At 38.8% G+C, this 17412-nt stretch overlaps 1 protein-coding gene across 2 annotated transcripts in view; it reads right to left on the bottom strand.

Moving 5' to 3' along the window:
• Positions 1 to 989: 989 nt before the first annotated feature.
• The window catches only part of KIFAP3 (kinesin associated protein 3), a 100466-nt gene continuing 84043 nt past the window's right edge, over positions 990 to 17412 (bottom strand). Inside the window, exons 20-21 of one of the 2 annotated variants that reach the window (XM_081120429.1) lie at positions 4940 to 5008; positions 990 to 1422 (exon numbers count right to left, since the gene is read on the bottom strand). In XM_081120429.1, the coding sequence (XP_080976555.1) occupies positions 4963 to 5008 (46 nt within the window). In that variant the 3' untranslated portion in view covers positions 990 to 1422; positions 4940 to 4962. The remainder of the gene's footprint in view (positions 1423 to 4939; positions 5009 to 17412) is intronic. The other variant, XM_081120428.1, reaches the window with a different exon arrangement.

The raw sequence follows: 17412 nt of genomic DNA on the forward strand, positions 1-17412 counted from the left end.
AATATTCTGTGGCTGAAATAGAAACTAAGACAAATGTATGTTTTCAGAAAGATCAATTAGGTTGTAAGTTCAAACACACAAATCATATCTCAGTCACATATTCCCTCAGAAGCATCATCTTCTTCCTTAGACATAGGAGGTAGTTTAAAAAATCTGTTGATTATATTTAAAATTTTTATGTGATTGGTTCTCAAGTAGGTAGATGGACTGGTTTATTTCAAAGGCTCTTTCCAGCGCTACTATTCTATGCTTAGAATACAAATCAAGCCAATAAATAGTGCAGCAGATCAATGAGATCTAAAACACAAGGACAGAAGTCATCTGACTTCTCCAGGACAAAGCCACACATAATTTCTCCCACAGCAAGTGTTCAAGCAAATATCTATAGATTATAGCTATTTTATTTGCTTTAGTAAATTTTCAGTATTATAACAGTTATTTTTAAAACTCATTATTAATTACAATATGTTTCCATTTCTTATTACCTCAATTTATCTTATAATAACAAGTGAGCAAATGGGAAACAAGTATCTTAGTGAGCAAAATACTGTTCCTTAGTTTTCCTCAATGAGACCTATAATTACCTTTTCCATACTTCAGATTTCACAAATCATAAATAAAAGCCCAATACGAATCTAGTTTCATGCATACTAATAGATGTCCCAGATTTTCTATATTAAAATCAGAAGGGCATGAATTCAAACGGCTGAAGAGACTATACTCATATATAACATAACTTATGGCATATGTTCCATTGTTAATTGAAAACTCCTAGTTAATAACTTTGGGAAGCAACCTTTCAGGCACATGGCGTGGAATAAAATGGTGACGTCTTTTTATAAATTTTTAGGGAAGCACATGTCACATGAAATACTTAAGAGTTTACAAGGGGGGAAAAGGGGCAGGGAAAAATAAAATTCATATGCACCCTATATAAGCATGTAACTCCTAATGAAATACACTAAATAGAAACACATGACTTTCTCTAATTCATTTGCACTTTGTTTCTTTTTAATAGAAATTAAATTAGTCACTTAATGTACATAATGTAGTGTTTGTTTTCCAGTCTAGTTGCTTTTCAGCATCCACTTCTGAGTGTCATGGGAAATGTTATCCAGCATCAAGGTGTGGCTCGATGATGTACTTAACACAGGATGGAGAGGGTGGAGTTAACCTGCAGCTAACAACATGAAACAACAAAAACAAGCACAGACCGCAATAATATCAACATGCATTATTAGCTCAAGATTCAAAGTCAACCCAACCCACACAGGTTTCTCCTAAGCTAAGGGTACATATGGAAAGGGACGACTTTAGCGAGATCCGTAGCCATAGTAGTAAGGTTCATCAGGGCGGAATCCATACGCTGTGGCTGGGCGTCCGAGAAGGCCAACCGACTGGCCAAAGCCATCCATTCCAAGGCTAAAAAGAGAAAAAGAAATAGAATTTATATTTTTCATCACACATCCACAATGCAGGTCAAATAAGAGGACTGGACTTTACACCCTCAAGATTCTCTTCCTAGCAGTGGAAGTGATTGATGTGGATATTAATCCTTTACAAATACAGCCATAAAACTGTGTATGATAAATATTTACTTGTAAGAATGTGTGTTAAAATGTTGGGAACCACTGTAATCAGGTAACCAAGACAAAGAGGAGGACAGATCAGAGAAGTTTCAATAAATTACATTCATATATGGCTTTTATGCCAGAATATGAAAAGATTTTACTTGCTAGCAATGATCAGAAATACAATGCTGTGGAATAAAACCGTAGTGCATTTTGCTGTTTATAATGAGATCTCTTTCATATGAAGATATAGGACTGATCCACTATTAGAAAGGACACAGTTTGATTTTAACAGTAAACACTCACTCAGAGCCAAATCACACACTAAGCGTGTGAGTAAAGAGAGAAGACAGGAAATTTCACAGAATTTCAAAGTGAGCCACATTTGATCTGCAATCCTTCTGACTCCTCAGTGCAAAAAATTATTCAATAGTACATTTCTTTTGAGTAACAGCAAGTAAATTATGCATTTTGGTTCAATTTATTCCATGGAAATAGAAGCCCAAAGATAGCCTTTAGTTATAGACAGCTGGACAATGGATGACCTCTGAGTATTACTTTATAAAAAAATTATTTTCATCCATTAGTCAATTACTTGGATGAGAATCTGTTCTCCAGAGCACTTTTTAAGGTTCAGAGAATTACCCAACACTTAGCAAAACCACGAGCTTTATTTTGCCAGGCAAATATGGCAACTGTAACATGCTCATGCACAGCTCATGCAGTGGGTGCCAGTGAGCTCATTTCCAATCAAAGGAAAGGGTCTATAATGCAGAAATGTAAACTCTAAAAGTATAAATGTATTTAAATGACTTAAGATGATTTGAGATTATATTAGATGGAAAACACTTTTCTTATAAGCAAAATCTCAATATGATTAAACAATATACCCATATAGCCACTAACTTCCTTTCCTCTCACAGCTCAAAATGAGATGAAAACACTTTAGAAGTAACTTTATCAAGGTTTTAAATAATGTGTGTGCCCATGTGCGCTGGGATAGGACTTAGTACTAAATGTAAAGAGTCATAATATAATAGGGCGTGTTAGTCATGTGCATCTACCTCTCGGGAATGGAATTTCTGAAACAAGTTTAGGTGAGCATTTGCAGTGAGTGATGCCAGATAACTCAAACTTTTGGGCTTCATCTATAATTTATGAAATTTTTAGGCCTGAATTTCATCTTAAAATTGCAAAATATTAGCACGCCCCTCCTCCCTTGGTCCCACAGGAAGGTTAAATTTTATATGAAGGGAAATATTACTCCAGAGGTGGCTTTCAAGATGTCTGAGAAATCAGTGGAGTCCATGAGCTCAGGTACACCTGTCTCAGTTTAAAATCAGGGGAACTGGCTGTTGAGATTTTTCTCCTGAAGCACTAAGGCTAACAAATACGTATCTGAACAACTCTCCGTATGTGAAGAGTGACTGCAGAGCTGTGGGTTTCACCTTCCTTTTCATCTTTCTACCTATTACCCGCCTTCCGCCACTCCCTACATATTTAGCCTCTCTTCTGAGGCTGAGCAGCAGCAGACTTAGGTTAAACTTGTTAATTTTGTCTTTCTCAACCTAAGGGCTATGGTGAGATCTCTCTCAAGAGCTTGGAAACAAGCAGCACATAGCAGATCAGCGAAGAAATATCAAAGGCACCTTGGAAACAAGCTCTCGCTGAGGAACTGTGACAAATGACTAACTGCCTGAGGGAGGAAGACGAGCCTCAGAAGGGAGTCCGTCCGCCCCTGGCACAGAACAAGGAGCTCCGGAGGCAGTGTTGGTAGAACTGCCCGAGCCATTCCTTGGGGTGACCTCTAACAACGCCTGACCATCCTGACAAGCTTGTCCTCACTGAGGAAGGAGCCTTAATACAGGGTCTGAGAGTCTGAGATCATTATACATTCAAACTGCAAAACTTTCAGTTTTGTATTTCTAGGACCAACAGGCAAACTTCTGATCACTGCTTTCCCATGGGGCTTGCCGACAGGGTAAAGAAGAAACTGAGACGTTTTCTGATTTGCCTGATGGCTATACTTTCCATTGTAAATTGACAGGTGGATACTATAGTTGTTAAAAATGTCAGTCGCACTGTTGGTGAAAACTTGCACCCCAGTCAGGGAAAGAAAGACGCGACCTAGAGCTCTGATGAGTTGCGGTGTCTGAGCTGCAGGTTTCCTGTGATTAAGTTCTATTTGCGTAGAGATCTCTGTGTAATACAATGTCAAGGACAAAACGTCTTGAACTTCCAGAGAAGGAGGATTTGAAGCCAACTCCATTCTTTTGCGACGCGTGGACATTTATTCACCCTACTTCCCCCTGCAGGATAGGATGCGGCCTTGTTAATGCTGAATCTGGCCCAAAACCAGGAGAGCCCAACAGCAAGTTCTCCTTTAAACAGGGGACAGGCTCTTTAGGGAAGATCTTCTGGAAAGGGACAGACCACGAATATAAAAGGGAAGCGTTGCAGCAAAAACACTGCTTTCCAACGCACTAAGACTCCGCTGGAGTCAAGAGCACAAAAGGCGCCTGCCTTTCCTCACCGGGGACCCTGGAAGCAGGGCGCCTGGGCGTGGGGTGCGCGGCTGCTCTCGCCCTGCACCACTGAGCTGCTTCGGGCAAGCGTACAGCTGGCTGTTTACACGGGTCTCAGTCCCGCACGGCCGTGTGTCTCCGCATGTGCAGGTCCTCTTCCCGGGCCTCCTGACCTATCCACAGAAGCTGTGTGTCCCTCCAGATCAGAACATGCCACAACGAGGCCACTTTTTCTTCCCAGGACTAGTTATGTAGTGTTATCTGACCTGTATTCTCAATGTCTAGATATCAGATTTTAGAACTTTAAATTAGAAGGATACCACAATGCAAGATCTCTTCCTGAAAATATATAATTCTAGCTCAATGAAAATGGTTATCGTTTGTTGTGAAAAGACAACTAGGAAAGGTAAGGCCCCCCAACTCCATCTGCTATTAAATTTTGTGATCCAAGAACAATGATTTTTGGGTACCTAGAAAGGAAAATCACAAATTCTTCATAAAAGAAATTTTATATTTAAAATTAAAAAAAAAATATAAAACTACATCTATATTTAAAAAAAAAAACCCAAAACACCTTTAGAAATCTAATTAGCATTCAGCAAGCAGAAGACTGGATTTTCTGTAATATTTACAAGGCTTCAAATAAATTTTTAACAGCATTCATTGGAATTCTAAACTTGAGATAATGGAGGGGGAGGAATCCAGCCATGACAGGTGACGTATCACATGCAGCACAGTACACGGGGGACAGCAGCCGGGGAGCAATCCCAGGCCCTCTGAGGCTCTCATTGAACTTCTGGGCCAGAGCTGACATTCCCACAGGAAGGGAGGAAAGCCACCTACCTCTGGCTGCTTGGGAGGCTTAATTAGTGCATGTTTGTAAAGCACTTTGAAATCCTTGGGTGAAAAGTGCTGCGTAAGTGAAAAGTATTATCGTTATTTTATTAAAATGAGATAAAAGCAACACAAGTCTTTTTTTCCTTCTTTGAAATCCCCTAGTCAGTAAAATGAATGCAGAGTAAATAGTGAATATATTAATGGATGCTAAAAAATAGAAAGAATAAATTCCAGCCTCGCTCTCTTTCCACAGGCTCACAGAATCCTTGTTGGACACACTTCCAGAAATCGTCTAGAGCCCGTGCTTTCCCCGCACCAGCATCCCTGACAGGGCCACCCTGTTCCCGGAACACAGGCCTCGCTCCACGGTGGGCGCAGTTTGTGCCACTCACGGCCACGGCGGACTGTTGCAAAGTCCCTTGTTACGCCGCTCTGATGTCTGGCTCTGTCAGTCCTAGACTCACCCTCCGGAGCCACACGAGAAGTCAGATTCTTCTTTAATATCTATTTTACAACTCCTGTTTAGTCATTCCTCATGCCATGGTCTCTAAAACCTTTACCACCTCTCTTGCTCTCTAAAATAACTTCACTTTTTCAGTATTTTTCTTAAAATGAAGGTGAAATGTGTCATTTATAATGTGGTCTGGAACCAGCATAGAATACAGTGAGATTCTTTCCGACTCTGCCAATGTAGGCTGAAACAGCACTGATCTTAAACAAGTTCTCTAAGGCGTCATTGCCACAAAGTGGCTTACACTGAATGTGTGTGTTAATTCTGTGTACAGACATATGAAATTTTCACTTATAACTACCATGCTGAATCTCTTCTTTTAACTTTGGGTCTTTCTTTAGGGATTCTGTTCTACCTAAGACAAAATCCTTTATGACAATAAATTTATGCACAGGGAATAGTGAGTCTATTAATAGTGATCCGTAAGATAATCAAAGGCTGGAATTCTTTTGGGATTGAGCAAGTGATACGTTATGGTGAAAGTCTTGGGTTTATGATGTAAGCAAGTGGTGGGAGATAAAGCTAGAAAGGGGGGGGTCAGGATAGATTCTGAAAGTTCTTCACATGCCATGTTAAGAACTAGACACTTGGAGAGTTGTCATGGTTTTTAAGAAGGGGAACAACTTACTTCTGTACTTTAGGAGGACAATTGTGATAATAAGAGGCATTGAGAGGCAAGAGCACGGGGAACATTTAGGAGCACTTTATGTCTGTCCATGTGTGAAGTCATTAATGAGAGCTCGGAGAGGCACTGGCAGAAAAACAATGACCAATATGCCATAGTTCACGACCAAAAGTTAGGATTTAAAAAACTTTTTCTTGAGTTATACACTTACTTGGGAACTGAGAATAAAGGGGAAGAATATCAAAATTGGCTGAAAAATTTAGAAGTTATAGTTAGTTGTGAACAAAACAAGTTTTGCCCCTTTCCTATGGGAATGCGCTCCGTCCAGTAACTAGAGGCTGCGGTGTCCCACGCAGACGAATCAGGTTTGTGTCTCTGTTCAGTAGTAAGGGCGGACTATCGTGGCAGAGTGAACATGTGTTTCTCAATGTTCTTATACAGTCACAAGGGAAGTGTTGATTAAGTGAGATAATGTCTATAAGATTATACCTAACGTTTGTATAGTGATGTACTATTAAATCGAGATCTAAGCGTTTGTAATTTACAGATCAACCACTAGATGGCGGGCTTGTCATATCACTGAGTATTGCACTTTTACAAAGTTTTAAAGCAACCTTTACAGAACTTAAATTTCTCCGCATATTGACCACTGACAGAACGTGGTTTCCATTGCTTTCTCATATAATTGATGTCTTCACTTTATAAGTTGAAACAATTTACTTAGAGCTAAGCAGGAGTATCTTTCAGGCACATGCAAAGTGGCTGCAGGGCCTATCAAAATGCTAGAAGAGCTGTTGTCTTGGACACTAACCAGTGTAACATACTCGCGAGCTAAAGCACTACTGTTGTAGAACGGCCTCTACAATGCTCATGGAGCTGCCCGCAGCATCTCGTTCCTATCATTTACATGTAATAAGCCCCTATTTCGGGTGGCTCAAAGGTGTTGCTGCTTTGGACTTGAGCCTTCGTGTTACTGAGAAAGTGAGCAGTTAGGCGGTTTTCAGTGGGCTTCACCAATACATATCAGGGTCAGCTGTCATTTCCCATTTAGTTTTCTTTAATCTTGTAGATGCATGATTATCAATTTTCCTTTTATTATGATAAAACTTAATGGCTACAGAATATTAAAGAATCATATTTTTAGTGAAATCAAGCTAAGTAATATTTCCCCCCAAAATCAGGGACAAATGATACAAGTAGTGGGAAGTTGTGTTTAAAGTAATCACGTGGAATTTATTTTTTTAAAAACTTAAAAAAAAAAGACATCTGTCAGTTCTAAGGGGAAAAATACCATTGGCAGGTTCTTTTAATTTACTTACTATACTGAGATGCTTCCAACAAAAACTAACTTGTACTAATGATGGGAGAAGCATGTGTAAAATAGTCATGACTTTATTACAAAAGAAAGAAAATCCTTTTTATTAGTGCTCCTGTATATCATTCAATTTAACTTCTCTCATTACACATCTTAATCTGTTGTTTAAGCATTTCCCGAGTCTATTTTACTGATATTTTTATGTGGAGATGTTACAGCTGGTACTTCTTCATATTATATCATCATTTAGTTTTCTATCCTTTTACTTTTCTTATGTTTTACAGTCTCACTGAGATTTTTCTATTAACTCTGCTTCTTGGGCATCCTGACTCCTACTGTTGCATCTGACAATTCTCCTTCATGACAGTCCTTTCTTTATGAGCTCTGTAATATTTTATTGGGCTCAAGTTCAGGTTTATTTGTTTTTGGGCCTGTCTCTTGGCCCCTGAGCTTGGAAATATTTCTACAGAGAGGTTCTTATTTGTTTATAACCTTTCAAGCCCCTGGGGATTTCATTGTCCTGAATCAATTTTAATAATTTCTGGACTTGGGGTTCCCTCAGTTAGACTATACAGTCTCAATTCTGCAACTACTCATATATATGGAGCAAGCTGGTGAATTAAAATCACGAGATCTCTTTTCAACTGGTGAGAAAAAGGCAGCGCTTTGATGTTCCCGACTTTATACAGGGAATTCAGCTCCATCCTCTATACTGCGAAACCTATACCTAGTTCAGTCTTCTTGTGGGTGACTCCTTTCTGTGCACGTGTGTCACTGGGGGTATTTCCGATCTTTGTGAACTTGGCCATAAGTGATAAACTGTTGTCACCTTTCGCCCGCCTTTTCTACGCATTTGTGTGGGAGGGGCCCTTCCGAGTCAGCTCAGTCTGTGTCTTGCTGGACGCCGCTCCCACTTTACTCTTCCCTGCTCTGCAGTCAGGGAAAGGATTTATAGGCTTCGTACCCTGTGACTCGAGACTGGCTGTCTTCACGAGAACAAGGATTTGGAAGAAACAACTGAGCCATTAGAAGATGTTTTCTTTTTTGCAGCAATTAACAGAAAAAATACCCTAACAGGTACCTGGTGGAAGCTCTCAGATGTGGTTTCCAAGCTGGTGGGATCACTCACTTAAATCTATAAGTGGTCTCCAACTTTTTACAGCAATCTTTTAATGAAAGTATCTTTAACTTCCATTTCTTCAATGAGGTACAAGGACTGCTTGCAACTGGCAGTTCTGTAGTATCAGGGCAATGCCTCATTTCACACCCCCAAATGTGCGGGAACTCACCGAGCTGCTTAAGTAACCCCGAGGTCAATAAACTGAGTCATTAGCACCTCCTTTGAATAACTGTTTGTCTGTTACTGCTTCAACATTTATATAATCTGTCATAATACCCTTGCTTCTTAAGGTACAAAAATTACTGCTGTAGGCTTAGCGTAGAGACTCTAATGTGAGTAGCAATGTTTTCACAGGGATGGTTTAACCGTCCTGTCTGGGACTGAGTGAGTTAAAGGCCGAACACCACAGCTAATTACTCTGTAATGCTAACCTTCGTTGCTGGTTCATTTTGAGAGTCTTTAAAATATGAACTGTGTATTTTACCCCTATGCACTCTCTTAATGATTTGTTTTTTTAGACTGAAATCACTTCCAGCCATCAGTTATACTCTTGGTCTCTACATATGCACTTCTCCAAGCACAAATATTTCTTTTTCCTATTGGTCTGCCAGCCCTGTCAGAGCAAATTTCACTTTAAACTAAATGCTATGATACTTAAAACCTCTTGGATTACTTGGGCTGCTAGTGTGATCTATGACCTTCCAAGAATGACAGCTGAACTTTCCAATTTGCTTATACTGCTTGGGGAACGAGAAAGCACATGCCAAAGAGGAAAATGTTTCTGATGTTGAACAGAGAGGAGAGTTCTTGTTGGAGGTGGGAGCCGGAGACTATTAGGTACTGAAAAATACTAATAAGAAATGAAAAGAAACTAAACATGCTGTAAAGTCTAAGACCTCGAGCATAATTCAAAAGTTGATGCTGGTACTAAAAACTTTTGAGTCCAGTTAAAATATGAATAATGACCTCCAGTTAGTGTAATTTAAGCACCAGCCAGAATCTTAAAGTGATAATGTACTATCAAAATGAACACGTTCAGGAGCTGGAACAGAACCCCCGGTGATCAGGAGTACTAACACAAAGTGGGCTGTATCAACTCCGTCTTTCTTTATAAAACAGCAGTCTGACATATGGACATAGTCAACGAGGTACCATGGCTACCCAACGTGCACGCTATCCCTACTGACATATCAGTCTCATAAATGGAAATTACTGTTAAGCTTCTGTTAAAACCTTGTCTCCAAAGTGCTTAAATAAATAATATAGTTTGGGAATATTTCGATATAGTTTTGAAACTTTTCACTTTCTTTTACTATCTTACATAAGAGGTGGATAAATGTTTGTTGTGAAAAAACTCAAAAGTCTTATCAAATATAAGAAACTTAATGTAAAGTTTCCAATTTATGTCATGTCTACTTATTCATTTACTTGTCTCAATTTTTAGGCTAAATAACCTACAAATTATCTTTTGCTGATAAAAATCAAATGGTGGTTGAAAAGTAAAGACTTCTTTGTAGCTAAATCAAACTAATATGTTTCTAAAATTAAGAGTACAAGAATGGATAACAGAAATAATATTTAAACAAATTCAAAGTGCATGATTTAAAACAGCTAAGCATGAAAGTATGACTTTCAGTAAGTTTATATGATCAAATATACAATAAAAAGGCATTTCCTTGCATTATGATAACATTTTAAAACCTCTGTGTTGGGCAGTGTTATACAAACACTTTCAGCCACTAACTCAGTAATTTCAGTAATCAACACAGGTCAGATAAATATTTCATAGCCATCTGGTGACCTCTAGAGCATTCAGGACCCCAGTATACTATATCCTGTACCAACACTGCATGTAGCGCTAGAAGAACAGGTACTAAAGTAAATCTCCACTCTTAAATTTTACGAGCTCTCTTAGTCCTTGAGAATATGTTATATTATGGATCTGTAAAAACAAATACACAAACAAATCCAAGCTGAATTCATTTTCTACTTATGTCCAAGGCTAACTTTAGATTGTCAAGATACGGATGGACTTAAGTCCTTCTAATCAACCAGATGCAGTCTTCTGATGATGAAATGAGGTATTTTCTTATAATTTTCACAGAATGGGGCTAAGCACCCTTTCGGCACATTGAGTTGATACCAAGCAAAGTCAGTGTAGATTGGAAAGTATAAGTATACGATCCTAACAAATAGTTTTTTTACTTGTACCCTACTATCATCTTCTAAATTAACTATTTTCAAAGCAACATAAGGAAACTTTTAAAATACTGATGTATGTAGGCATTTCCCTCCCTTAATTTAAGGACTGGCAATTATGTTTATTAAATTCAGCAACACTAACTTAAATATGAATTTAACTCCTGAACTTTTTACAAGTTATTGGAGTGCAATGACCTCAGAAACAGAATATCTGGACATGATTTCTGTCTCTACTGCTAACTTGTTTCAGTATGTATCTGTAACTTTCTTTGTCATGATGATTTTTGTAAAATAAGAATAAGGGCTATACCTTTTAACATCTGTCTGCCCTGAGACTGTGTGTCCAAGTCTCTTACAAGAACGGTATAGTGACTCTTACACACTTGGTGTTGTTATTGTTGTGACATATGAAAATAATAGAGCCTTCCTTAAAATACTTAGAAAATCCTGGCTCCTGCCACCTAATCCAGACAGTGAAGAGATCTCTATCACACCTGGCACACTTCTCACACATGCTTTCTGGTCACCCTCACGGGTTCTTACATAATTCATAGAGAGTTATGCCCAAGCACAGGCAACTAATTGCTGTTGCACTAAAATAATGCCATGGCCAATCATACCTTCCTTTTACCTTAGCGAGAGTGGACACTTTGTATAAACGGGATATGCAATCAAAACCCTTCAGATTCTATGTCATGACTAATGCAAATGATACAACACTTTTAGAGATGAAAAACACTAGGAAAGGCTCTTTACATGCTTTCTCGTCTGATTTTATATTTAGTGAGTTTATTTTGAAGTACATAATCAGGGGTAAGGCTTTTGGTTATTTCACGCAAATCATCACTTCTTACCTTGCACACATTTCTGCTCTCAGGTTGACTGCTATAGCGTTGGCTTCTCTTTGAAAAGGGTGCAGGCACAGAAGTGTTTAGGGTGGGGTATTTTCATTTTGGGATGTTTGCTGTCTTGGGGTTGTGTCAACCTGACAATCTGGGACTTAGAAGCAAAGCTGGGCAATGGTGAGGAGAACTCTCCCTGGAGATGGGAATGCAGCTTACATTCTTGAGATTACGGGCAGAATAGGGTTTTAGGCAGTATTTACATAGGTGCCTTGACCCTTAAACAATGCAGGTCTGAACTTCGTGGTTGGTCACAAGTGTCTTTCAATGGACCAGCACTGGAGCCGCATTGTTCAAAGGTAAACTCCGGGTGGGAATCTGCGTACGCGGAGGGCTGACTGTAGTTACATGCGGATTTTTTACTGCCTTGGAGATCAGCATCCCTAACCCTTGCGCTGTTCAAGGGTCAACTGTATACCTATATTAATTATTTCAAGTATGCAGGATAAGGAAAGATTACAAACTGATTTATTTTAAATGACTACGGTGCCCACTTGCTGATGGCAAACAGTACTTCCCTCCCCCAGAATCTGAGAGATAAAGGCAAGTTGCAACAGTAAGAAATTGTAATAGTTTCTTTTTCCCCTTTGTGTATACAGAGAACGAGTTAATTATAACAATTCAATAGTTATAAAGTCCTTAAAACCCAGAAACCTTTTAAAAAAATGTTTTAGAGACTTTTAAGAATTCCTGTTCATTTACCACCTCAAAAGCTATCTCAGCATGAAGTTTTAATATCCATGTAAATATAGCTTTATGGGTTTCTTGTATCAATTTGAAAAGTTGTAATTTTAAGTTACAGTTGCAATTTAAAAATTTACTTGCCTAACTATGTCCCTAGAAGCCTCCCCCTCGTTCTCATTTGAGGGGCTCTAAGTTAGCCACTCAATATTGTCCACACAAGTCTGGATTCCTTTTTAAGATTGCTTTGCCTTTTAATTTCTGACAGGCCAATATGAAGGTGCTTTGATTTTGGCTGGAAAAACCTGAAATGGAAAGAATTTCTAAAAAAGTGGGATGTATCAACTTTAGGTAAAGCTACACAAAGAAAATAGGCCTAAAATATGTGTGTGTGTGTGTGTACGTTTCATTACATTACATGAGGTAGAATGCAGACTTATGTCCACAAAAGAGAAGATATTCAGGAAATCATCAATCATGCTCCTGTTTAAAAGTCTATTAAAAATACTTTAATCTTTAACTTAATCAAAGGGCACAAGAAAGCATTTGTAGATTGTGTCTCACTGGTCTGAAATGAGACCATAGAAATATGTAGCTTTTACGTAAAAACTGACATACACATACATAGATTTTATATTGACCAATAATTAACTTTAATAATAGAAGTATAAAGTTTAGAAAATTACTAATATTCTTCTCAAATATAAAAACAAATAGCATTTGAAATTAGATTCTATTACAGAGCCCTACTTGTCTCTTTGAAATAGGTTTGAGTTCTATTTAATTGATGGAGGCATGAAGTAGTTCAGAGATTACCAAGTGACTTGGGCTACTACTGAAAGGCTGCATATTGGCCTAAAATTCCTACAGGTAAAATCCACAGAACTATAGTACATAATTAATCCTCTTAACTCCAGACATCTCCTCCATTTTCAAATAATCATCAATGGAGGTTTATTGCCTCTTTAAAATGAGAAAACTGGATCCATTTTAACAAACCTTTGTAATCTAAAACTCTACTGAATGTTTTGAGAATTCATCAATAGCCATTTAGTCCCTCCCTCCCTTCGTAAAATGAAAGATTTCTACTCAGTTAAACCTTTGCTCATGAGATGGGAGGCACCAAAAAAAATCAACATTTATAATAAACTCTTTGATACAACAGCTTTTCTCAAATCTCATGATTATTCAAATTATGTCTTGTAGGACATAGATGTGTTTCTAAAGAAGCATTATCTCTATTACAAAGTCATAACAAGCTGCCGACTGGACCAATCCTTCCAAAGAGCTTACTGTTATAACAAAGAATTTACTCTTATGTAAATTCTAGTGACTTACCAGACCATCACAGTTAAAAGAAAACATTAAATGCACATCCCCTACCTTGATTATATCTTTATCTTATATGCTATAAAGTTAATTTAATCTGTCATCACAGACACTTTAAGAGTTAAAATATCTTTTGGAAATAACAACCTCCGACAGCACATATGCTATACTTCTGATTTACTAGTTACTGACAGCTCATTAGTTAAGACCCAGGGACAGGAAAGAAGACCAAGGAAGCCCTTTACCCACTTGAAGCAGAGCATAGAATTTGTTTCTACAGGATGTGGGCTATTTGATGATGAAAAATCACACAAAACCTGTTAATACTGGGATATTAAAAGTTCCTTTTCCCAATAATGAAAAAAATGTTAATGACAGAGCGCGCGGGTGCTCGGTAAGATGAGTGCTTCTCAGTGTCCTCAGTGGGACATGTGGTAGTATAATTCTCGTGCACTGAGGATTTCTTAACTTGATCGTAACTATGAGGCAGGCATCTTCATCTATATAAAACGCTACAATTCAAAAGACGTTTTGATCTTACATAGGTCGTTAAAAAATCTCCCACATAGCACAGGCTCCTACCAACAATGCTGTAATACAAGCATGTAATACTGAGTGTGTGTATCTTGATTCTATATTTAATAAATACAGGGTGGGCAAAAGTAGGTTTACAGTTGTGAGTACACGGAACACTTTATTATTGTATTCTTATTTATTAATTATTGTATTATTTTCCGTATGAACAACTGTAAACCTACTTTTGCCCCACCCTGTGCTCTATACATTGTACATTTGAAAGGATGATACTGAAATAGTAAAGATTAAATATAAATTTAAGACACTGTGAAAAAGTTAACACTGAAAATAAAATACAGCCCAGGAAATGGGGGAAGACATGTATGTGTTTGAATGCTGGCTTGGACCCTGATAACTCATTCACCAAACAAACATCTACTGAGAACCTAGTGTGTGCCAGGCCCTGTGGGCACAACTCTGAATAAGACAAGTTGCTCTTCTGGAGACTATTCTTGTGGAAGAAGGTAAATAAGTGAACAAAAAATAACTAACTGACTGACTGACTAACTAACTAACTAATTAAATGATTAGGGTGCTAAGGCAGACAGTAATAAAATCACAGGATGGGGGAGAAGGGGCTTCTTTGGTAGTTTTGTCAGGATGACTCTCGAGGGAGTGATGCTTGAGCTGAGACTTGAAAGAACAAACCAGTTGCTCAAAGTCAAAATAATTTTCAACTTAAATACAAAGGTGCTGAGGTGAGAAGGAGCTTGGTGCGTTTCTGAGGGTTGGAAAAGGGCTCAAACGGGGTGGAATTAGTAAGCAATTAGGCCACTTGCAGGAGATGAGGCTGGAGAAGTGGGTTAATGTCAGATACTGCAGGACTTTATAGACCATGGTGAGAAATTTAAACTTTAATATTGGAGTGTGGGAGGCCACTGAAGGCAGGTGAGACAGGATCTCATTTACACTTTAAAAAGAACATAATGGTTACAGAGAAAAAAAATGCATTGCAAGGGAAGGTAAGTGTAGAAGCAGGGAAGTTAATTAAGAGGCTACTGAATGGTTTGGGTGACAGACACTGGTGGCTTGGACTAGGCAGGGTACTAACAGTGGAAATGAAAAAAACATCACAGCCAAATTTGAGACACAGTCTAGAAATGAACACCACAGGTTTTGCAGATGGTCTGCACTGGGGACAGTGGTGTGGGCGAGGAAAAGGGAGGAACCAAGGTAGACTCCAACGTTGATGGCCTGACCCGCTGAAGGGTGGTGACATGGACTGAGATGGAAGATTAGGGGAGAAGCCTGTTTGCATGTGGGAAATCAAAGGTTAGGTTTGATGATTTTATCAAACAATCAATGAGATATGTTAGTGAGAGGACTAGGCTGGTGCTCAGAGGGCTCTCGGATAAAACATATGCTTTTTAAAACATAGTATTTAAAACCACGGGATCTGAATGAAACCCTCTGGGTGATGGTGTAGTGAGAGAAGAGGGCCCCCAAAACTGTGTGTATACAGAACAGGGCCGATGCCCTGAAGTAACCAGCATTTAAAGCGGCAGAAAACATTAGGAAGGAATGGAGAGGGGGAGGAAAATCAGAAAAAGGAAGTATCTTGAGAGTTGAAAAGGGAAGTTTCACAAGCAGGACCTGGACACTGCTGAGAATGAAGGAGGGTCACTGGATGTGGCGAGGTGAAGACACTGGTGATCTTGACAAGACTGGGGAAAGTGAAGGGTGGAGAGGAGACTTCTGAGAAGTATGTGTGATGGGCAGTGAGAAATGGGCAGTAGTTGGAATGTGATGTGGGGCCCATGAGAGTGATTCCAGGTAACATTCATAAGCTGATGAAATGATCCCACAGAAGGGAAGAGAGATGACAGCAAAGAAGTCCTTGCGAAGGCAACAAGGGGAGGGGGCCAGAGCAGAACGGCCTGCCTGGGCTTTGCGCAGAGGACACTTCCTTCACTGTAGGAGGGAGGAAGGAAAGGTGGGTGGGAATAAGAGCAGACGCTGAGCGGTGGGAAGAAACCTTGGGCAAGCTGCTTAACTTGAGAAGCTTTGGTTTCCTCACTGTTAATGACTCCCCGCCCGAGCTGCGAAGGGCACAGCAGACCAGGCTGCCATGAGCAGCGAGCAGCACGCTGCCGGCACTCAGGGAACAGATGCTTCAGCGAGTGCCATCAGGGTCACTCGCCGACAGGTCGCGGACGGTTATTCTAGAGAATCACATTTCAAGTAACTGAGTTAGGGTAAAGATGAAGTCTAAGTGACACTGAAGCCTGAGCTGCTTCTAATTCTTTCCAGCAATTTCATTTAAAGCTGGGCTGGACTGTTCATGTTCCAGAAACAAACTTTTCTGACCAATTTCACTTATTTGTTTGAAGTTTAAGAACAATAAAAACTTTAAAAAATTAATGTTTATCCTGTGCAGAAATTTTCTGTGGACTTGGAATCCAGAACTTCAGGTGGGTGATGGACTAAGGGTCTGACGCGATTGAATGTTACGGAAAAGCGAAGCAGCAGACTACAGAACAGCGCCCCCTCCCAGGTCTCAAATTCTGTTTGAGCCGCCACCATGTTCCTCCACGTGGGAACTCCGATGTTTCCGTTTAAGTACACACAGACCGGCTTATTTTACAGTTCAACAGTTCTCCATTCTATCTAACACCTTCTGAAAGGCCCGGGGTAGTGCTGCGCCTCTCTTTTAAAAAGTTCAAATCACTCCTTTCTCTTTTGGGTAACTAAAAATAGGCACTTTCCCAAGTGGGTCCTCTGTTTTATCAGGAAATCTGACGTTGCTGGCCCAAATTTAGAAATATTATTCTGAGTTTCAATACAATTTCAGTTATTGTTTTTATGATAGTTATCTAAATCAATGAATGGGTATTACATACTACTGATTTATACTCAACATTTTAATTTTTATGAGAATACAAATAGCTTTTTCTGTGGAATCAGATGGCTATAAGATAACAGTAAATGTGACTTTAATGCTAAGAAACTAGAAGCTGATTTTTAATAATACTTATTTATGTTATTATGATCTATATAAATGTATATTAATAAAATATATTTATCAATGGTTATCATCTAAAATGGTCTTCTAAGAGTGAATTTCTTGATGGAGATAAGTTCCAGTTACCAACCACAAAATAAGACAGTAAAAAAGATAAAAGGTATAAGTGAAAAATAAATTTAACAACATATATTGATTGAATCAAATAATGCCTCAACCAAGAGGTTTCATTGTAAGGAAAAAAAAAGCAAATAAA

This window comes from Miniopterus schreibersii (assembly GCF_964146895.1).
Source record: "Miniopterus schreibersii genome assembly, chromosome: 19".
NCBI classification, from domain to species: Eukaryota; Metazoa; Chordata; class Mammalia; order Chiroptera; family Miniopteridae; genus Miniopterus; species Miniopterus schreibersii.